The sequence below is a fragment of the Carlito syrichta genome, unplaced genomic scaffold, assembly GCF_000164805.1.
Source record: "Carlito syrichta isolate Samal-C Ts95f unplaced genomic scaffold, Tarsius_syrichta-2.0.1 Scaffold309418, whole genome shotgun sequence".
Taxonomy (NCBI): Eukaryota; Metazoa; Chordata; class Mammalia; order Primates; family Tarsiidae; genus Carlito; species Carlito syrichta.
In genome coordinates this window covers 409770-434807 of record NW_007253514.1, presented here as the reverse complement: position 1 = coordinate 434807, position 25038 = coordinate 409770, and the positions used below count along the sequence as shown (strand labels likewise).

The 25038-nt window shown below is 34.3% G+C and overlaps 1 protein-coding gene across 2 annotated transcripts in view; it reads right to left on the bottom strand.

The window, feature by feature from the left end:
* Positions 1–25038, bottom strand: part of TMEM135 (transmembrane protein 135) — a 287168-nt gene that overhangs the window by 160571 nt on the left and 101559 nt on the right. Inside the window, exon 5 of one of the 2 annotated variants that reach the window (XM_008067224.2) lies at positions 1910–1975. The exons of the other annotated variant lie outside the window; for it this stretch is intronic. Within the exon in view, the coding sequence (XP_008065415.1) occupies positions 1910–1975 (66 nt within the window). The remainder of the gene's footprint in view (positions 1–1909; positions 1976–25038) is intronic. 2 annotated transcript variants of the gene reach the window in all.

Sequence of the window (25038 nt, the reverse complement as noted above, 5' to 3'; positions counted from 1 at the left end):
AAAAAAAAAAAAAAAAAAAAGCAAAAGAAATGTCTAATAAGTAGACAAAATATAGCTTACTCCAGAACAGAGGAAAAAAAAACACATGCAAAGTTCATTGTCATTGCATCTAGAAAACAAATTTACTCAAAGACTGACATTTTTATAGTGTGGATATAGCAATCTTTATTTCTCCTACCTGATATTATTGTCATGAGGTTACCTATGAATTCCTGCTTAACAAATATTTTTGCAGTACTGGCCTGGCACAATTATTATTATTATTTTTTTTTTTTTTTTGAGTTGGAGTCTCACTCTGTCGCCCAGACTGGAGTGCAGTGGCCACTCCCGACCACCGCAGCCTCAACCTGCTGGGCTCCGGCAATCTTTCCGCCTCAGCCTTCCAAGTAGCCAGAATTAGAGGCATGCGCTACCATGCCCGGCTGATTTTTTTTTTATTTATTGTAGAGATGAGGTCTCGCCTGCCCAGGCGGGTCTGAAACCCGTGGGCTCAGGCAACTCACTCACCTCAGCCTCCCAAAGGCATGGGATTACAGGTTGAGCCACCGAGCCTGGCTGGCACAATTTTTTAAAGGACAAACTTCTTACCACTCTCCTCTCTTAGCCTATTATAAATCTTCCAATGTGATAAATATAAAAATAGAGTAATTATTAAAATCTGAAATTCACTTTCAGATATTATAGACAGATTACTATGTCCAATCTTATTACTGTAAAAATATTCTTTTTTCAAAATGAGACCACATATTTCAGCGTGTTGAGAATACAAAGGGATCAATTAAGTCTTTTTACACAGACAAAACATATGATAGAAATTTTACTAATGTGATTTGTAAATATATAATCAATGATTTGAGTATATATACTTTTGAAATGAAGGCACATTTTTACGTAATAAAAAAATACATAAGCCAATTAAATTTATAATCATATAGTAATACAACTCAACTTCACTATTAAGTATTTGTTACTGAATTATAAATATTACATTAAACACCAGAACATAATTCAGGAATAGATAGTTCTGTATTTTATCCTTAAGTATTTGCTAGTGGAAAAGAAAAATGAACGTGGCAATCTAACATTACATTCAACTTCAAATTAAATATGTCTTAGTGATGGAATAAACAGAGAAAAAGCAGACAGAGTGGTGATAAGGCTGGTAATAATTTGGCAATGAAAATTTATCTCAAATGATAGAAAAAATATTTTTAAAAACTGACAAAAACATTTAGAAAAGTCAAAACCTGCCATCTGTATCTTAATTGAGCTTCACTAATAAGAAGGAGCAGATAAAATTCTCTTCCTCTGCCCATGGTAAATGTCAACCTTTCAAATTATTTTATCCTAAGAAATAAGTATCAGCTCTGTATAATATAAATAGGAAGAAAGGAATAAGGGATTATTTTCACTAAAACTATATATTTGTAGAAGTTATAAATAATAAAATGTCATTTTCTCTTCAGGTTAAAAAAATTGGAAACTAAAGATTAAAGGACCTCAGCAATTATCCTGAGCAACATGGTGAGACCCTGTCTTTACAAAAAATTCAAAAAATTAGCCGGGCATGGTGCCACATGCCTGTAGGCCCAACTATATGGGAGGCTGATACAGAAGGATCAGCTAGGCACAGGATGTCGAGGCTGCAGTGAGCCATGATCAAGCCACTGTACTCCAACCTGGGCGATAAAGTGAGGCTCTGACTCAAAAAAAAATTTTTTAATACTCAGCAATTTATTTTCAACCTAAGTCTTGGTTCCAATATAACTGTGAACTAAAATAGATATGTACATTCAATATTATATACATCAGATATTTCTCTATTTGTTACAAAAAACACCACAGAATTCATCCCATTTTATATTTTTAAAATTACCAACTAATAACTATATCAAAATTATCATCTTACTTCTCCATTTCTTAACGTTGTGATAGCTCCTCTTGCTACACCCATTCTGAATAGTGTTTCTGTGGCCTGTGAATTTAAAAAAAGCAAAAAGATGTAATTTATAAACTATACCCAGCTGTATAACCCACTCCCAAAATATGAAAAGCATCTATTATTATTATATATCCAGCAACTTTTAGAGAAGCATCAATAAGAGCTGGAAGCTCTAAATTATACCCGAGAAATATCACTTTCACAATATTTTAAGAGTTCAAAGAGCTCAAACCGAACTGGTTCAAAAAGTTATTTTAATATACTAGTATTCTTCCCGGTCTGTAGTTTCAAATTAGCTTATTTAGGTGAGTAAAAAAACCTTAATTTAATGAACACAAATTATCATTTATTCTGAATTTCAGTTTCTATATGAATTCAGTTCAAATAACCTACTACTGAAACAGAGACCAGAGATGAAGTGATTTAATAATGTCATATATTAAATAATACTCCAAACTAGTTATTGCTTTCTATATACTAACAATGAAGACTCAGAAGAGGAAATTAAGAAAACAATTTTATTTATGATAGCATTAAAAAGAACAAAAAGCTTTGGGAAAAAGCTTGAACAAGGATGTGAAATACTTGTACACTGCAAACAACAAAACATTGCTGAAAGAAATTAAACAAGACACAAAAAAATGGAAGGACATTCTGTGTTCATAGTTTGAAAGATTTATTATTAAGATGTCAATACTACCCAAAGTGATCTACAGACTAAGTGCAATCCCCAATATCCCAATGACATTTTTTGCAGAACTAGAAAAATCCATCCTAAAATTCATGTAGAACCTTAAGGGACTCCCAATAGACAAAAAAGAATATTTTTAAAGAGTAAAGTTGGGGCTGGGCATGGTGGCTCAAGCCTGTAATCCCAGCTCTTTGGGAGGCTGAAGCAAGAGGATTACCTAAACCCAGGGGTTCAAGACCAGCCTGGGCAACTTGGCAAAACTTCGTCTCTGCGACAAATAAATAAAAATGTTTCTTAAATAGCTGGGCATGGTAATGCACGCGTGTAGTTCTAGCTACTTGGAAGGCTGAGTCAGAAAGATCACCTGAGCCCAGTAGGTCGATCCTGGGGGGGGCTGTGAATGTGCCACTGCACTCCAGCCTGGGCAACAGAGTGAGACTCCAACTCAAAAAAAAAGAATGAAGTTGGAAGACTCACATAAAACTTACTAAACACAGTAATCAAAAACAATTTGGTACTACTCTAAGGATAGACATATAAGCCAAAAAAACAGAATAGAGAGCCCAAAACAAATTCTTGCATATATGGTCAGATAATTTTCAACAAAGACCATTCAGTGAGAAAAGAACAATCTTTTCAACAAATGGTGCTGAGAAAATTAAGCCACGAAGTCAACCACAAGGGATTAACAAGAATTCTGTATAGAAATATGGTAATAATTAAGCTGCTCTTTGACCTGCTTTCTTGTAACCAAAAGTCAAACACTGGATTCCTAACATTTGCATCCTTGTTGTTCCTATAGACAGGATTTCTGACATAAGAATTGTTAGGCTTTTGTTTCAGATAGATAGGCTCTCCGATGATAGAATCATAACGCTTTTGCTTAAGAACTGCATGAGCAGATCCTGAATTTCAGCAGAACAGCTGACCTCAACTAGTCTAAAGGCACCCACAGAGAAACAAAATCGGTATGAGAACACAATTTCTACATCTCCCTGCCCCATGACTCCACCTTGCACTCTTTGACCAATCAATGATCTCCAAACGTCATCCCATTCCAAGACCTCTAAAAACCCTGCCCTCAAACTCCTCAGGAAGAGGAATTTGAGGTTTCCTCCCATCTCCTAGTTCAGTATCCCTACAATTAAACCTCTTTTCTGGCTGCAGCCCAGTGTCTTGGCATGTTGACTTGCTCTGCACAGCAGGCAACAAATGTATAATTCTTAGATCCATATGTAAAAAAATAAAGTTAGACTCTTACCTTCTACCATATACAGAAATCAAAATAAATCGAAGTACTAAACTTAAGATCTGAAACTATAAAACTCTTATAAGAAAACACAGGAGAAAAACTTCATGACATTGAATTTGACAATGATTTCTTGGATATGACACCAAAAATACAGGCAACAAGAGAAAAAAAAATAGATAACTGGACCTCATCAAAATCAAATACTTTTGTGCATCAAAAGGCCCTATCAACAAAATTAAAAGGCAACCTATGAAATAGAAAACATTTGCAAATCACTTATCTGATGAGGAGTATATAATCACATCCAGAGTAAAGAAAGAACTCCCAAAACTCAACAACAAAACCTAAACAATCCAGTTGAAAACTTTTAATAAACATTTATTCCAAGAACATATACAAATAGTCATTAAGCACAGGAAAAGATATTCCACATTACTAGAAAAACGAAAATTAAAATAATAATGAGATACCACTTCACATCCATAAGGAGGGATATTATCAGAAAATAGAAAATAGCCAATATTGAGAAGGATGTGAAGAAACTAGAACCCTTATGCACCTCTGGTAGAAATGAAACATGGCACAGTCACTGTGGAAAAATGTAAAGCAGTTATTCAAAACTTTAAACATAGGATTATCATATGATCCAGCAATCCTGCCTCTGGACATGGATCTATAACAATTAAAAGCAGGATCTCAAAGATATATTTGGACATTCATGCTAACAGCAGTATTATTTACAATGTGGATGCAATCCAAGTGTCCACCAATGTATAAATGAATAAATAAAACATGGCATATTCATACAATATAATATTATTAGGGAGTAAAAAGGAATGAAATTCTGATACATGGTACAACATGAATGAACACTAAGACATGCTGAGTGAACTAAGACAGAAATAACAGGACAAATACTAAATGGTTTTGCTTATATGAGGTATCTGGAGTAGTCAAATTTATTGACATAGAAATTAGAACACACACAAACACATTTAATGCAATAATAAAACAAAAATAGGATGTCATAAGAAAAGGAACATTATAGAGAACTGAAGGAGCTCTAAAAAATTACAATTCCAAATTTTAGTAAAAGAATTACAGGTAAAAGTTGAGAAACCCTTCCAAAAATTCAAACAGAAAAAAATTCAGTAGAGAACAGAAAATTACAATAGAAAATTTCTGCAAGGACATGAATTCCCAAAATGAAAGAGCCTACTGAGTACTCAGCAAAATGATTTTTTTTTGTTTTTTGAGTTGGAGTCTCACTCTGTCTCCCAGACTGGAGTGCAGTGGTCGCTCCTGGCCACTGCAGCCTCGACCTGCCGGGCTCCGGCAATCCTTCCACCTCAGCCTACCAAGTAGCTGGAACTACAGGTGCGTGCTACCACGCTTGGCTTATTTTTGATTTATTGTAGAGATGAGGTCTCGCCAAGTTGCCCAGGTGGGTCTGGAACCTGCGGGCTCAGGCAATCCACTCACCGCGGCCTCCCAAAGTGCTGGGATTACAGGCTGAGCCACTGAGCCTGGCCTCAAAATGATTTCTAAAAGATCCACATTAAACCACATTATCATGAAATTTCATTAGATAAGAAAGCAGGAATCAAAACAACCCTAGGTGTCTTAATAGCAATGCTTGCAACTAGAAGACAATAAAATAATGCCTTACAATTTGGAAGGAATATAATTTCTCACATAGAATTTTACATTAATCAAACTCTTAATTGAGTGTAAAGATAAAACAAAAACATCTTCAGCTATGCATAAATCTAAAATGAATTTCCTCCCAGCCACAATCAGTAAAATACAGAATAAATCAGAAAAGACAACAGAGATTCAACAAAACAGAGGCAAAGGGAAATTCTAATCCAAAAAAAACTAATCCAAATAAGGTAACTCAAAGATGAAAAAAATATAACTGATAAATTACTAGATGTCTTTGACACTATTAAGAGAAGTCCTATAATCTGTCACAAAGTCAGTAAGTGATTTAGAAAAAGGAACAAAGAAAATAAGCATTAAAAAGTGAGACAATTATTAAGTATGAAAAAAAGTAAGGTAGCAAAAATAGTTGTACAAACACTCAGCTATGAATAACAGTTACATAGTTTGAATAGACTATGGTAAGTATCAAATACTATTTTAACTAAAAGTTATGTATTACCATATTGTAGACATCCCCACCCCCATCCCAGAGTGTAAAGAAAACCAAATTCCCATCTATAGTAGGAAGTCAGTAACAAAATAGAAGATCAGTATAGGCAAGCTGATTTAGATATAAGTAAATAACAGAAGAAATAAGGAAAAAGCTACAAATGGTTGCCTCTGCCTTGTGGAATTCAGGTCTTGGAAGACATGGAGAAGAATACTGCTGTTTCCTACTACTTTTACAGCATACTATTTCACTGCTTAAACTACATGTACATCTTTGCTTCACTTTTAAAAAACATTTAAAGAGGTAATCAAGTGTTCAATTTTTACAGTATACTTAATTTTAGTAGTGCATTGTCCATGAGAATATAGATGAAGACTCAATGAAAAGACATAAAAGCAAATTATATAACCTCTTGAGAAGTTTGACAATAAGGAATGAGACTGAGTTATGACTATGAGCAGAATCAGAGTTAAGAGAAAACTGATAACAGGTCATTTTTAGGATAAAGGAGATTTTTTAAAGTTTTTAATGGCCAAGCAGAAGTCAATAATCAGTAAGATGGAAGGAATTATAGATACAAGAAGGAAAATGTATGCTAACTGAGAAAGACTTGTAAAAGATAGGTTCAACAGCACACATACCATCAGTTTGCTACGTTAAAAGGAAGAGATGAAATATAACTAAATTATCTTTCTCTCTCCTCCCTCTCCCTCTCCTTTCTTGTATCCTTTCTCTTATTCCTCTTCCCATCCCCTCCCTTCTTCTCCCTCTCTGAATTAGGAGACAGGAAAAACTTCTGAAAATGACAAAGATACTGCATATAATATATGCAAAAGGCAAACAGAAGTAAATTAAACATAGATCTGCCAAGCAGCACTTAAGGCCAGCTAAGGTTGAAAAACATAAATCTCTGTTGCTACAAATCCACACAGTTATGACATGAGAAAGCTGGAGGGACTCACAGTTTAGGAATTGTCAAGGTAAAATAAGCAAGGCTACAGAGAATGTGAATGAAAAGGTAGCTCCTCTTATTCAACTTCATTGGTAAAATACAGCATATAATATAGGAATAAGAGAAAAATGTCTTCTAACATTTTTTAAATGAAATCATTAGAACATTCCTAAACACACACACACACACACACACACACAGACACACACACGCATACACACACACAAACACACACATACAAAGGTGAGGGAGAGGAGGGAATTGGTATCTAAATGCTAAATTAAAAAATGAAAAAGGCTTTTAGAGCAGACAGCTAAATGCAGCACAATATGAATATAATTAAATGCAGCACAATATGAATGTAACTCCAATTCATAATTTACTGAGAGATTTAAATTTGGCCATTAATGGGGAGGAGAAGGGCTGTTCGCATACACAAATAAAAATGATAAATAAATAAACTTACTATGAAAGAGTTTTACTAAGGCATGTAAATCTACATATTGAAACACCTATTTACAGACATTTTTGTTAAAAAATGTTTCCAATAATGTATTTGCATTTATCCTGTTATTAATGATATGTATACTAGATTACATCTTCTATCTTCCTGTTCCTTTTTAAACTCTACTTAATCTAGTAGTGTGATTTTTAACAGTCCTCAAGTCAATCATGTTAGTTACTGCATATATTTGAGGAGCAAAAAGGGGAAAGGCAGAGGCAACAAGTACTTGGGATAAAGTATGCAACAATTTCTCAAAAACAGATCAAATTACTTTTGTTTTTATGTCTCAAAAACCTTAGTTAACTTGAAGATCAAATTCCTTTACTGTATCTTCTCCAGTAGAATACCAAATTCAATCTTTTGTTTTAAATCAAATTGATTTATTTCATCAGCTCTTCCCACCAACATTTTTAAGGATGTCTCATTCTAACAGCACCCGTCAATTCAGCTAAGCTTCCTTTGTTTCTATAGGAAAGCACTGGAGTGTGCAACTTTCTTTTAACATCTACTAAAGAGATTGCTTTTAATTTCCTTGTACCCAAACAGCTACTAACAAAAGTCAAAAACAATGAAATACAGAACAAAGTAGAAGATCAGTATAGGCAAGCTGATTTAGATATAAGTAAATAACAGAAGAAATAAGGAAAAGGCTACAAATGGTTGCATTTGTAAATTTACCAACAGAAAGTTCTTAACTGAAATTTCCCTTTCCTTGAGTACTCATTACAGCTAAGGTTGATTAATACTAAAAATATTCATTCAGTGTTGTCTATGTCAGTGGCAAGGAGGAAAAAAAAACTGTCTACAAGGTCCTTGATTAAAAATAGGATAACAAGAGAAAACATTTTTGAGAACAGTGCTGGATAAAAGATACTTCACTGACATAAAACCTAGATGTAATAAATAAAGAGTTCTAGACTGGACCTTGTGTGTGTTTGTGTGTATATTTGTGTGTAAATCAAAAAGATCTGGAAGGATACACACACTGAGGTGATAACAGTAGTAACCTCTGGGTGATTTTCATCTTTCATTATTTTCTAATGTCATAATATGCACATATACTCTTAGGTAGTCATAAAAAGTAACAAAATAAAAGTGAGCTGGGCACAGTAACACACACTTGTAGTCCCAGCTACTCAGGAGGCTGAGGCAGGAGAACGTCTTGAGTCCAAGAGTTCGAGGTCAGCTTGGCGTAACATAGTAAGATTCTATCTCTTAAAAAAAAAAGTGACAATTTTTGTTACACTAAAAGATAAAAGATTAAAACAAAAATTGGAACAATGTAAAATGACAATATCAGTAGTACATTGAGTAGCTCCTAAAGTGAAAATGATCAAAATTCAATAAAGAGATTCATATTCTTACAGTCCAATACTTTTTCAATCATTAAACTAACATACAGTAAGTAGAATAAACAAGAAGAAATATAGACTTACTATATTTCTTTTTTTTTTTTTTTTTGAGTTGGAGTATCATTCTGTTGTCCAGTCTGGAGTGCAGTAGCACACTCATGGCCACCATAGCCTAGACCTGCTTGGCTCAGGTGATTCTTCCACCTCAGTCTTCCAAGTAGTTGGAACTACAGGCACTAACTACCATACCCAGCTAATTTTTCATTTATTGTAGAAACGAGGTCTTACCAAGTTCTCCAGGCTAGTCTCAAACCCCTGGACTCAGGCAAATACTCTTGACAGTGCCTCCCAAAGTGCTAGGATTATAGGCATGAGCCACCATGCCCAGCTTAATATATTGTTATTTTTTAAAGCAGTATGGTTAGCCAGGCATGGTGGCTCAAGCCTATAATCCCTGCACTTTGGGAGGCCGAGGCGAGAGGATTGCCTGAGCTCAGGGATTCGAGACCACCATGGGCAACTTGATGAGACCTCCCTACAATAAATCAAAAAATAAACTAGGCATGATAGTGTATACCTGTAGTTCTAGCTACTTGGAAGGCTGATGCAGAAGGATCACCTGAGCCCAGCAAGTTGAGGCTGTGGTGGCCATGAGCATGCCACTGTACTCCAGCCTGGGTGACAGAGACTCCAACTCAAAAAAAAAGTAGTATGATTACAATATTTTTAAAGCAACATCTTATAATATTAATCATGTAAGCACCACCTTACAGAAAGATTTCAGTGGGTTAATTTCTCATATAGTTTATAAATGTAAATATAAAAATAAGTATATTTAGTAGATATTTATTTCCTATTAGTCAAGCAATTAGATTTCAAACTATCTTATTTCCAACTGTTTACTACTTGGGCAATCCTAGGCAGGTCATTTACATTCTCTAAACACTGATCTTGTCTGTAAAATGGTCATAGTTAACAGCCTTTCTGAGAGTGGTCAATGCAGGTGTTATCATACGTGAAAATGAACTGTAAAGAGTAAGATGCCATAAAATACTGAATTCAATGTCTAACTTAGGGCAGTTTTGAAATGAATAGATATTTGAGAAATACTAATTTTCATTTTTTGATTACAAAAATATGCAATGGATTAATGAAAGACCAAAAACAAAGGAATTTTGACATAGGCTATGAATATGAAAAACAAAAAAATCACCAGACACAGTGGCTCATGCCTGTAATACCAACAACTCAAGAGGCTGAGGTGGGAATACCACTTGAGTCCGGGAGTCTGAGACCAGCCTGGGCAACACACCTAATTGGTATGTACATGGGACAGAGCCAAGCAGCAAAACAACAGCTTTTATAGCAAAACTACAATTAAAACCATAATCCAAGTCCCAGAATGACCCTTGAACTGGCACAAACAAGGGAGACAGGCCCAAAACTGCACAGGAAACACAAAACTGACATTGGAACTACTGCCCACTGACGACAAGCCAGAACTTGCAGTATCAACCTAACCAGGTGACTACTGACTACAAAAAAAAAAAAAAAAAATTATCAGAGTTTTACAGGACCCCGAGTCAAACAGAATGATATTTAAAATGTCCAGAATAAATCCGTTACCCAGCCCGCAAAGAATGAAAAAAATTTAACCACTTATCAAGAGAAAAACAATCAGATGTTGAAATTATTGAAGACTTTAATTTAAAACAGCTATTACGACTTTGGTCCATGAGGCAAATACACTTACATTTAATGGATAGAAAGTCAAACTATTAACAAAATTAAAACTTTGGAACTAAAAGTATACCTTAAATTTTAAAATTTAATGGAGAAACTCAAGAGTAGAATGAAGATGAAAGAAGTAGTGAACTTGAAGATAAATAAATAGAAATTATCCATTCTACACAACAGGGAGAAAAACGATTTTTAAACAAACACAACCCCAGAGAATTGTGGGAGAATCGAAAACGGTCTAATATTTGTATTACCAGTGATTCAGAAAGAAAGAAAACACATATTGGTGTAGAGAAAATATTTGAGGAAATAGCAACTGAAAACTTCTCAAGTGTGCTGAAAGACATTCATTTACAGGTTCAAGAAACTCACTAAACCACAAAATATACTTCAAAAAAAATTCGACCCATATAATCGAGCAAATGAAAGAACTATACTCTGAAACTATAAAACATTGATAAAAAGAAATTGAAAAAGACATAAACAAATGGAAAGATATCCTTTGTTCATGAATTGAAAGAATATGTTGAAATGTTCATAATTTCCAAAGCTGTCTAAAGACTCAATGCAATCCCTATCAAAATTCCAACACCCCTTCTCATAGAATTAGAAAAAACAATCCTAAAATGAGATAGAGCAATTAAAAAAAAAACCCAGTCAAAGCAACCATTAGTAAAAGAACAAAAATGGTTTCAAACTACACTATAAAGCTACAGTAATAAAAATGATACATACACACACACACATTGACCAGCAAAATAGAACAGAGAGCCCATAAAAGAACCTAAGCATAAATGGTCAACTGATTTTTTTTTTTTTTTTGAGATGAGGTCTTGTTATGTTATCCAGGCTGAGGCTGGTCTTAAATGCCAGACCTCAGGCAATCCTCCCACCCCAGCCTTTTGAGTATTCAGGATTATAGGTACACACCACTGCACCTGACCTCAACTGATTTCTGACAAAAAAGGCCAAGAAGACCCAATTAGAAAATGACATTCTTTTAAACAAACAAAGCTGAGAAAACTGAATTTCCACATACAGAAAAATGAAATTGGATCTTTATCTCACACCATATACAAAAATCAAGTCAAAATGGACTAAAGAATTAAACACAAGACCTGAAACTATAAAACCACCAAAAGAAAACATAGGAAAAAGACTACAAGACATTAATCTGGGCAACAATTTGTTTTCATTGGACCCCAAAAGTACAGACAACAAAAATAAAAACAGACATGTGAAATTACATCAAACTAAAAAGCTTCTGCACAGCAAAGGAAACAAATAACAGTGTGCAGAGACAACCTACAAATTGGGAGAAAACAACTGCAAGCCATACATCCAATAAAGAATTAATACCCAAAATATATAAGAAGTTCAAAAACTTGGTTAGCAATAAAACAAAACATCCAATTAAAAATGACAGGAGATATTAATAGATATTTCTCACAAGAAAACATACAAAAACATACATGAAAAAATGCTCAACATCACTAATCACTAGAGAAATGCAAATTAAAATCACACAAGACATCATCTGATGTCTGTCAGAATGGCTTTTCTCAAAAAGATGAAAAATGACAAGTATTGACAAGGATCTGGAAAAAAGGGAACCCTTGTACACTGTTGATCGGAATGTAAATTAGTACAACCATTTTGGAAAACAGCATGAAAGTTCCTCAAAACAATAAAAATAGAATTGCTATTTGATCCAGCAATTACACTTCTGGGTATATACCCAAAAGACATGAAATCAGTTCATCAAAGAGATGTCTGCACCCCCAAGCACTGCAGCACTATTCACAATAGCTAAGTTATGGAATCAGTATCCACCAACAGATAAATGGATCAGGAAAATGTAGTGCATGTGCACGTAACGGAATACTATTTAGCCTTTAAGAAAAAGAAAATTCTGTCACTTAAGACAACATAAATGAAATTTAAGAACGTTGTGCTAAATGAAATATGTCACACATAAAGACAAATACTACATTTTCTCACATGTGGAATCTAAAACAACCAAACTCACAGAAGTAGAAAGTAGAATCATGGTTACAGAGGCTAAAGCTAGAGGGAATGGGGAGATGATAATCAAAGGGTACAAAATCAGACAGGAAGACTCTTTTTTTCTGTTTTGAGTTCTGCTGTACAGCATGGTAAACAGTCAACAATAGAGTACTGTACATTTCAAAATTGCTAAGAGAGTAAATTTCAACTGTTCTCACTACAAAAAAAATGCTAAGCATATGTGGTGATGGAGATGTTAACTAGCTTGATTTAATTATTCCATGTTTTATTCATAAATTAACTTCATTTATACAATTATACATTGTCAGTTTGCATAAAAAAGAAAAACCATACCCAGACACATCATAAACAACATATAAAATCCAAATATAAGGAAAAATCTTGAAAGTAGCCAGAAAACACACACACACATTCATACACAAACTACACATAGTAAAACATTATGAGAGATGAGTTGAATCCCAATGTTTACCTCAAAGTAAAAGATTACAGATAACACTTTACTCATCACAAATGAAAGACTAACATTTCGAATAATCCCTCATGCTGAGAAACAGCAGTTCACATTGCCAAACATTCATCATGAAAGGAATGGCTTTCCTTACCAGGGATCAGAAAATCAAGTCTAAAAGAAAAGTTCAGTCTGCTACCTATTTTAATAAATGATAACACTTTATAGAAAGTATTATTAGAATGCCACACCAAATGCATATTTGTTTACCTACTGTCTATGGCTGCTTTCAGACTACAACAGCAGAGTTGCATAGTTGGCACAGAGACTGTAAGGTAGACATAGCCAAAAATACTTACTGTCTGGCCCTTTAGAGAAAAAGTATACTGACCACTAGTTTACTTTACAGAAACACCATATTTATCTAGTTGGATAGGTATGCATTTATGAGGATAATCCATTATAAATGTTCACATTTTTTGTTTCTTGTTGCGTATTTTTGGTAAACAATAACTTAGCAAATGCAATTTACAACTCTATTGATAAATTCTGCAAATTATTTTATTTTATGCTATTCTATTTTCCTAATTTTTTTAACCAAAGACATATGTTACTTTTATAATTTTTAAAAGAAATGTAATCAGAAACATCTGTTAATGGTGAGATAAAGAGGTCAAGTCATTCCTTCCAAAGAAAACAATACAAAATCTGAACAAAATTACTAGAAACAATATTGGAAACACAACAAAATGCAAGCAAGAACTTACTCCTGAAAGACTGCTACTACATAATGTAAGAACCAAGTTTTAGCCTTTCTTGCCTAGCAGTGCTCACCAAACCTTCCAGCAGTTCTGACAGCAGAAAACTATACCCTTACCTCATCAAAGTGGTTATGTGTCAAAGTCTGAAAATCAGAGCAACTATAGATATAATAAAGAAATTCTGTAAGTGAAAGAGCCATAGAGGCCTGGTTCGGTCGCTCAGCCTGTAATCCCAGCACACTGGGAGGCCAAGGCGAGTGGATTGCCTGAGCCCGTGGGTTTGAGACCAGCCTGAGCAACTTGGCAAGACCTTGTCTCTACAATAAATCAAAAATCAGATGGGCGTGGTAGCAAATGCCTATAGTTCTGACTACTTGGAAGGCTGAGGTGGAAGGATCACCAAATCCCAACAGGTCGATGCTGGGGTGGCTGTGAGTATGCCACCGCACTCCAGACTGGGTAATGGAGAGGGATTTCAACTCAAAAAAAAAGAGAAGAGCCATAGAAAGAATTGAGAAACATATTCAGAATATAAATTCTGCTCAAATCCCTGACTGTCTAAATATGCATACATATGGGAAACACACATAAGCCTGGCAAAAATTCAGGCAAAAAGTAGAAAAGGTTCTACACAAAGTAAAAGACAAAGTACTCTGTGTCTGCTGCACCTCTTGCTAAGTGTGTTCTGCAACACACAGCTCAAGTGAAAGAATGCAAAAGCCTATTGTCTAGATTTCATGTAGTTGAAAGACTGCTTAGAAATTTACAACATATAATGTCCAGTTTCCAATCAAAAATAAATAGACACAAAAATAGGAATGTGTGGTCCATAGTAAGGTTTAAAAATGAATAAGGAAACAAGTCAATGAAAACTGACTAGCAATAAGTTTGAAAACAAAGCCATCATAACAGCTGTCATAAATACAGTCAAAGGTTTTAAGAAAACATGTTCAAAAGATTCTTGGAAGTGTGTAACTTAATGAATAGATAAATGGGTCCCCTCAACAGACAAATGGAACTATAAAAAAGAATCAAATGAAAATAACTGAGTTAAAAAAGTACAGTCACTGAAATAAAAATTCACTAGATGGTCTCAACAGAATAGTTGAGATAGAGAAAACCAGTCAGTGAACTTGAAGATAGATGAACAGAAGTTTCCACTTTGAAGAACACTAAAGAAAACTCAAGAAAGACTCAGAGAACAGGAAGAAAGTACCAAGCAATACAATATCATATATAATTGAGACCCCAACAGGAAAGGAGAAAAGGAAGTAGAAAAAAAATTCGAAGAAATAATTGTGAAAACTTCCTGAATATTGAAGGAAAAGGAGGAGGAAAAGAAGAAGAAAGGAGGAGTAGAAGGAAAAGGAAAGGAGGAGAAAAGAGAAAGAAGAGAAGGAAGAAGTAAAAGAGAAAGGAGAAAGACAAATGAAGAGGAGGAGATCAGGGAGGGAGGGACAGGAGAGGGGAGGGAGAAAAGGAGGAAGAAGAATAAAGAGAAGGAGAGCTGGAAAAGGAGAAGAATAAAAAGAAGGGAATCAAGAATCTTAAAGAAACCCAAGGAGGAAAAATACAAAGCAATTAACACATGGGCACATCATATTTAAATTTGTGAAACATAAAGATAAAGAAAAAATTTTAAGAGCAGAAAGAGAAAAACCAATGCATTATACTTAGGGGGAAAAAATATGCTTAAAGGTTGATTTCCAGCACAAATAGTAGGTGCAAGACTGTCATCCTAAATCCCATATTCAACAAAAACTACTTTTCAAGAATACAAATGAAATAAAGACATTTGATAAAGAAAAAACAAGAGAATCCTTTAAAAACAGATCAGTGCTTTCCAGCAGCACGTCAGCAACAGTGGTCTGCATACTTGATACATACCCACAAGCCAGGTTCTCCTAATCTGGTAGCTGCTTTTCATAACCTCCTGCAGTTGGCTGCCACAGTAGCACAGCTGCACTCCAAGGCAACTCTCTCCCAAAACAGAGGCATTTTCTACAGACCTGTTCTAGCTCATCCACACTCTGGCAGACCACCTGTGGCCCACGCCCTCTAACAAATTTCTGCACCACCAGTAACTCATATGAGTATTCAAGTCTTTTTAAAGAGATTCACAGAAAAGCCTGAAGAGGTTGAAGAAGGAGGGCCTCCCTCTCAAGTCTATTTTCTACTTTTCCTTAGCCTTGCTAATACGCCCTTAGGGTCCTTTTACCCCTTTTAGTGCTTAGCCACCTTTTAATAGCTAATCATTATTTATATTAAAGTTTTTAAATTTTTTCTTGTGCTAATAACTAATGTCGCTTCTGTCTGTAGATTCTGATATAGAATGATTCTTCTTCAACCTCACAAGGAAAACTGGTATCTGCCTTAAAGATAAATAACTTCCCATCTAAAATAAAAAACAAGGTCAGGATGGCCACTCTCACCACTTCTATTTGATATTCTTCTGGATGCCCTACACAGCAAAATAAGATATTAAAATAATATACATTGGTACTTTGGGAAGCCAAGGCAGGAAGATTGCTTGAGGCAGATGTTTGAAACTAGCCTGGGCAACATAGAGAGATCTCATCTCTACAAAACAAAAAAATTAGCTGGGTGTGGTAGCAGGTGCCTCTTGTCCTAGCTAATCAGAAGGTTGAGGTAGAAGGATCAAATGAACCCAGGATGTTGAGACTGTGGTGAGTCATGATCATGCCAATGCCTGAGTGACAGAGTAAGACTCCAACTATTAAAAATAAAAATTCCTCGCATTCCAAGCAAAATTTTAACATATCACCAATTAAGAACCACTACTCTAGTATACACTTAACTTGATAATGAAGGAAAATATGTACTATATACCAAAAAATGGCTAGTTGGCAAACAAGCATCACCAATCCCACCTTCACTTGCAGGTGAGTGCTTCCATCCACCAGTTATCCAAGCAAATAGTTAAGAGTCAGACCTGAATCCTTCTTCTCCTTCAACAATTTATTACACCATACAGTAACTACGTACTCATCTAAAATTCTCACTAGACCATAGGTTGTATTGCACTCTTCATTAACTTCTACCACTTAATCTGAGAAATATTCAGTAAATGTTGAATAAAGGTAAAATGTAAAAATAAGTCATTGTTTGGACTATGTCAAGTAAATGCTTATTTACAAATTGTTTTGGGATATGTGGTCTACCAAAATGAGAACTAATATGTCTTAAGCTACACTGTAGCAATTTCAAAAGTTGAAAGTATAATTCATTAGCCTTTTGTGTTGATTAAATCAACTCGGTCTTTTTAGACTTCATAGATGTCATAATCTGTTTTCATTCAGTATACAGGAAATATGCATTACATATGAATGTACAATGGACCTTAGCAGTGGTTTTTAAGGTTAGGAAGAATGTTGCTTTTGTTTAGAGATGTGGGTTGATAAGTAATCCAGGAATTTAAATGATAAGCAGATGGTCTGTTTCCAAATTGAGAGCAGTCATCCGGCACTGCAGAAGAGTGTACTTTTGTAAATATATGCTCTGTCATGTTCTATCCAGCGTGACATGATGTAATAACATAACATGTTATGTCCTGCTTTTCTTTTTTTAGCATAATAAAATTTAACAAAAGAAATGCATCAAGTTTTTTTCCCCACAATGCTATCTTCTCACACTTGGAATCAAAACAAACAAACAAAGGATAACAATTTTTAAAATCCCACAAATTCTGAGATTTAGAGTTGGACTTCAGTTCTGTCTCAAGACTAAATAGAAGTTAAGCCACACTTCTCATCAGAATTGCTAAATGGAAAAATATCGAAAATAATAATAACAACAACTTCAAGTTTAAGAGTGAGGAATAAAGAATTATATCTAAATTTGACTTTTCACTTAATTATCATATAAATATCATATAATTATAATAAAATATCTTGAGAAGTAGGTAAGCTTAGCATATGTGGCAAATAATTGCTGGATGGCTAAACAACATTCCTCCTCCTTCCTCCACTTCCTTCCTCTGTTCTAACAAAAGGATGATTTTGTTCAGATAATTCACTTTCTTTTATGGACATATTGGCTTAACTAAATCAACAGTAGTAATTGCATTCCTCAAGTCAATAATTTTTTTTAGATTTAGGCATTTAATGCCAGAAATGAAAAAGGTCATTCCATAATAATAAAGGGGTCAATTTATCAAGAAGACGTAACAAACTTAATCGTCTATGCAATCAAAAACCAGGCTTCAAAATACATCAATGAGAAATGAATACAACTTAATAAACAAATAAAACAAATCTATAGCTCTAGTCAGAGATTTCAATACTTTACTACAATAATTGATAGAGAAAGTAGAGAAAAAATCAGCACAAATATGAGCCTGGTAAAGATATGAAACTGGAAGAGTACTATCAACTAGACCAAATTGATGTTTACAGAGCATTGCACTAAACAAATGCAGAATATTCTTTTCAGATCCACATAATACATTTCCTAAGATGACCATTATCTGGGAAAAAAAGTCTAGAGAAGTCACAAACTGCCATTATCAGGAATGAGATGGCATAACTACAAATTCTTCAGAAAACAAAAAAGATAGTAAGTGAATATATGAACAATTTATGCTAATTAACTTGAAAACTTAAGTAAACTCAACAAATTGCTTGGAAGACACAGACCTCCAAAGCTCTCACAAGTAGTAACACATAGCCTAAATAGCCCTATACTTAGTTTTTGGTTTTTTTTTTATTGAAATAGCAGTAAAATACTTTGCCACAAAGAAAACTTCAGTCCAAATAGCTTCACTGGTAAATTCTATAAAACATTTAAGAAAGAAATAATTCCAATTCTATAAAATTCTTATAGGAATTTGAAAAGAAAGGAATACTACTTAATTCATTCTAAGAGGGCAGTGCTGCCTAGACAGCAAGACCAAATTTAGACATTAACAAGAAAAGAAAATGACAGGCCAATATCCTCATGAACATAATAATAAATATTCTTAACAAAATTTGAGCAGATCAAATCCAAAAATATATAAGAAGAATAATGATCAAGTAGGGTTTATTCAAGGATACAGGGCCAAGCATCAAGCAATATAATCTACTATATAAAACTAAAACCAGAAAGCACACATGATCATCTCTATAGACACAGAAAAAGCATCTCACATAATCAAACATCTATTCCTAATTTTTAGAACAAACTTCCATAAAAAGTAGGACTAAAAGAAAACTTTCTCAATGGAAAAAAAAGGATCTACAAAAATACTATAGCTAACATCATATTTTAATACTAAAAAGACTGAATATATTCCTCCTAAGATCAGGAACAAAACAAGATGTCGGTTCTCAATTTCTATTCAGTATTATACTGGAAGTCCTAGCCAGAGAAACAATGCAAAAAAAATAAATAAAAGTCAGCCAGATTAAAAAGAAGAAGTACAATTTTCTTTTTTTTTTCAGATGGCATATTAATCTACGTAGAAGATAGGCTATGAAATACAGCAAAAAAAAAGCTACTAGAACTAAAACTTGAATTTAGCATAGTTATAGGATATATGCTCAACATACAAAATCAATAGCAATGAATACTTGGAAATTCAAGCTAATAAAATACCATTTACAATAACATTTAAAAATGTGAAATATTTGTAGATAAGTTTAATAAAAGATATTCAAGACCTGTATACTGAAAAGTAAAAAAACATTTCTGAGAAAAAAATTTTAATGTAAATAAATGGAGAACTATACCACGTTCGTGGATCAAAATACTCAATAGAGTCAACACATTAATTCTGCCAAAATTGATCTAGAGACAAAATGCAATTCTAATAGATAACTCAGAAAGTATTTTACGCAAAACTGAAAAACTGTTCTAAAAGTCATATGGAAATATAAAAGAGATAAAACAGCCAAAACAACTTTTAAAGAGGAGAACAAAATTGGAAGACTAATATTGCATGACTGCTAGTATTATTATCTACTGGGTGCCAAACAAAATGAATACACATTTTAAGAGATGTTTGCCATAATCAGAAGTGTCTGAATGCTGATGGTAACCACTCTGAGTAACTCTTGTAATTGCAGTAGTCAAACTTGTATTCATCTTTTGTTATTGGTATATATTATTATAATTTTAAGAGTATTTTTCCCCCTTTTAAAAAATGTGTATGCATTTGTTGGCACTCTTTTTACTTACAGTTTCAAGACTGTGGTTTGGATTTAAACATAGACTAATAGATCAATGGGAAATTTAAAAATCCAGAAAGAGACCTAGTTATATATATATATAACTAATTTTTCAACAATGATAAAACATAATTTAGTAGAAAAAGGATGATCTCTTCAACAAATGGTACTGGAACATCTGGACAATTATATGCAAAAATGTTGAAGTTAAAGTAACTGTGATTGAAACCTTACACCATATATAAAAGTTATGGCAAACTGGATCAGGGCTAAATGTAAAACCTAGAACTATAAAATAAGAAAACATAAGAGAAATGCTTAGTGACCTTGGACTGGACAAAATTTTCATAGATATATCTCAAAAGTGAATCAAGAAAGAAAAAAATTCATAAATTAGCTTCAGCCAAAATTTTAAACTTCTGCCCTATAAAAGACATTGTTTAGAGAATGGGTAAAAAGGCCACAATATGAAAAAATTTGCAAAGCATAAATCTAATCAAGAATATGTATCCATAACATATAAAGAACTCTCAAAACTCCATAACAGAAAAAAAACAACCCAATTTTCAATCCTGCAATAGTTTTGAAAAGATATTTCACTGAGAAAGATCTATGATAATTAATAATCATATAAAAAATTCAATTTTTCAGACAGTTGCATTGGTTCAATACCTGTAAATCTAGACAAAAGAAGGAACCCTGAGAAACTTAGTTGACATTTTGCTTCAGTATAACCATTTTTGCTTAGACTGACACGCTTTAAATCTAGCATAGGTTAGATATAGATAGATAATTTCCAATAGGCAGGTTTTAGGAAGCATTCAGATATTTTACTGCAGGCAGCCTATCCCAGCCCCTCAGCAAATCTCCATCAGATGCAAGACAAGGACAGCCCAACCTTTCAATTCATCATTTGGTATAAAAATCACTAAGAAACGTTCAGATTCCTTGTCAAAGCCAGAAGGTCAAAGATCACCCCTTAGCTGGTTGAAGCCATAGAAATGATAATAAGATCACTTTTTGCTAAGGAACTTAAGGATTGGAAATGTCTGACTGATCTCTTGCAGAAAAAAAACTCCTCCCCTTGTATCCTCCCATCTAGTCCACCACAGTGGCAGAAATCATGTGACTAACCCACCTATCTGCCTGCTGTCCATCATCTGCCATCAGTACCTACACTTACCTGCCCCATTGTGATGATGTGAAGCAGACCACCACCCAATCACCTTAATGACCTATTCCCATCAAAAGGAAGGATTAAAAGGACTCAACCATGAGCATCCAGCAGTCACTGCCTTGCTAAGATATGGTCAGGTCATATTTCCTAGCTTTGGCTCCCTCCCCTCCTTCCAGGAGGTGAATCTCCTCCTTGTCTCTCTCCCTCTCAAATTTACTTTCTAAATAAATTATATTTTCTAACCTAACTTCTGTGCAATTCTTTGCATTTTCCATGCAGCATCGGATCACATACCAGACACACCCACACTTCCAGTGGGCCTGACCTAACATTCTGGAGGCCCCATGGGGAGTGTGACTCTAACAGTTTTGGAGGCCCCAGTAAGATCTAACACTAGCACTTTGGGAGGCCAAGATGAAAGGATTGTTTGAGCTCAGGAGTTCAAGACCAGTCTAGGCAATATAGTGAGATCTCATTTCTTCAAAAAACTAAAAATTAGCTGAGCATGGTGGCATCTGTAGGTCTCAGCTACTTGGAAAGCTGAGGTGTGAGGATCACCTGAGCCCAGGAAGTTGAGGCTGTGGTGAGCCATGATTGTGCCACTGCCCTCCAGTCTAGGCGACAAAGTGAGATCCCCGACTCAAAAAAAAAAAAAATCATTTTTAATTCAATTATATGTTCATCATCATCACTTATTATGGAAATGCAAATTAAAGCTATGTTAGAATGGTTAAATTTTAAAAGACTGGCCATTCCAAGTGTCAGCATAGATGTACAGAAATTGGAACTCTCATACAGTGTCAGTATGAATGAATGGCATAACCACTTTTTAAAACAGTTTGGCCATTTCCTAAAATAATAAAAACACATATAGCTAGGTATGGTGGTGCACACTGTAGTCCCAGCAACTTGAGAGGCTGATGCAGGAAGATCACTTGAGCCCAGGAGCTCAAGTCCAACCTGGGCAACATAGTGATACTCCATCTCAAAACAAAAGAAACACAAATACTAAACATATGCCTATGATATAACTCCCATCATGGGCTTCATTTTGTTCCCTCCTAAAAAATTCATATGTTAAAGTCCTGATCCCCCAATATCTCCAAATATAACTATATTTGAATATATGGTCTTTAAATAGGTAATAAGTTAAAATGAGTTCATTAGGGTAAGTTCTAATTTAATATGACTGGCATCCTTACAGAAAGAGAATATTTAGACATTGAGGCACACAGAGGAAAAACTGCATAAAAACACAGGAAGAAGATGGCCATGTACAACCAAAAAGAGGCCTCTCAAATATTTCATATTTAACCCTTGAGTTGAAATGAATTTTCATAATTATAAACAGGCTGCTCTAAACATTCTTTCTGGATTCTCCTGGTTTCTATATATAGGTAGAAATTTCTCTAGAATATACTTAAGGAAGAGATTGATGAGTTGCAGGATGTACGCATGTTCAATCTTATTAAAAAGTACCCAAAGTGATTGTACTAATTGGTACTCCTACTAGCAAAAGAAAAGAGTTCATTTCCTAATAATACTTTCCTTAGGGTTAACAAAAGGAGGTTCATGAAGTATCCTGAAAGTATCTAAAGATACTTCAAAGTGCAATTATTCATTGTTTAACAAATATTTTTTGACTACATGTATCACACATGCGGTAGTAACTCAGTAACCAAAAGTATGTGCTTAAACTTTTCTTGGCAGCAAGAAAATCATAAACACCCTGGTAAAGATTCTCTTTTTAGGAGTAATGGAAAGCTATGAGGAAAAAAGAACATTTAGAGAGTTGAAACAGTCAGAGAATAGATTTAAGAGTCCATTACATACAGTGCTATATCACAGAAACAAATAACTGAATACCACATGTTCTCAGTCATAAGTGGGTCCTGAACATATATCACAATACTACTTGAGAGGGATTGACAGTAGTGGGACACTGCCAGAAGGGGACGAGGGGGATCTCATTAAGGGTACCTGATCCTAAACCAGGGAAAAGGAGAACCAGTTGGAGTCCCAAACTTCACCTATACATAGACTACTAATGTACCTAATCCTGATTTGTACCCCCACATTTTTATAATAAAATAAAGTAAAAAAAGAAAAAGAAAAGAAAGAAAGAAACAATTGGAACAAAGTCTGGAGTAAGAGGAACACAAAGCAGTAGGAGGTTTGAAACAAGTTGTACACATGCACATGCACATGCATGCAATCATACATGCTAACATGCATGCAAACACAAGCAAGGTTAAGACTAGGAAAAAAAGGTGTCATCAAAGTGTAGAGGGGCTATAGTTTTGTTTCCGGGTTCTAGTATTTTTAACAGGAAATTAAGAAAGATTAGAAACCAAGAGTTTTACTAGACTATACAACTATATGTACAGCAATTTCTCTATTATTTGTGCAACCAATTCAGAGAACCAACTGGAATTGACACACACACAAAAAGGCATAGTAAGATTCTAGATCCAGCATGATCAGATATTTATTTGCTTATTTAAATTTAAGGAATGTTCAAAGTATCTCCCACCTCCAAGACAGACTGTTTCCTCTCACAGTGCCTGAAACCATACTTAACTTATTGTACTCTGTTGGACATTTGGAATTTTTATTCAATAACGAATATTTGCATTAAGTTGCAAATAACTATGAACACAGGAAAACTTAAAAAGACAGTTACCTGAAAAATAAAAAACAAAAACACAACTAGGAACAGAGATGCTGCAAAAGATGAGAAAGTACCAAACAAAAAATCTCCCTACTTCACTATTTTAGTAACAGCTGGTCCTAACACAGGTAGGAAGAAACAAAGTTACTGTTGCCTTCAAGTGATCTCTAATAAAAACTTAGTCTACTGAAGACCAACATCTTAAATTGCTAAAGTTTTGTTTGGATTTGTTAATTTACCAGTTTTCCCATATACTGTACCAAATTACATCATTTTTAACTAGATTAAGGCATCATACAAGTTCAACTTAAATGGGAGAAAGAACTAGGGGTAAAAACAGAGAAGCTCATGAAAGAAAAAATGACGTCCAGATAATAAAATGCCAGTGCTCCTAAACCTGGAGGCCATGAATCTCCATTAGTCCACAAAAGGCCAACCATGGAGACTGTGTGGCTGGCACCCATGGAGCAAGTAACTTAGAATGAATGGAGTCTTAGTATTCTGTGTTAATTGAAGTAAGACATTTACGAATCTGGCACTTCAACAGATTAGTTCACACTAATTGAACACAATGCTAAACATTATCCTCAGACACCAAACCGAAATGTTTAACAACCTATAAACAGTGCCTCAATATTGAATTATTTGTCTTATTTAAGTCAAAAGGAACCAGATTACCTTGTTATGGTTTTAACAAAGTAAACAGGAGTTGGAACATATCTAAAATGTTCGATCAATGTTGCCTCTTACCAGACTGGGGCTGTTAATAAATATATTGTAAATGAGCTCAGCATTTTTTATCTACACTTGTATGTGTGTTCTTGAGAAGGATATAATGGATTCCAATTTCTAATCATTCCCCCAATTCCACAGTTTCTCACCATTTCCTGTACTAGTTTGCCTCTACTTGACTTTTATTTCCATCATAAATTACTCTAATAAGAATTCAGAATCCAAACATAAATTTTATAAACACATACAGTACATATGCCTACTTAGTAATTAAAACCAGCCTTCATTAAATATAATGCTTCCTTCTAGTACTTCTAAATATGCATAGGGATAGGCCTCTATAAAGTCATGAGGACTTTATTTGCAACTTTAACACACAAATGAAAAACTTTTTTAAATATCATATTCTAGTAGTACAGTCAATGATTTCCTTTCTCCTGCAAGTGTGTGTGTATGCATATG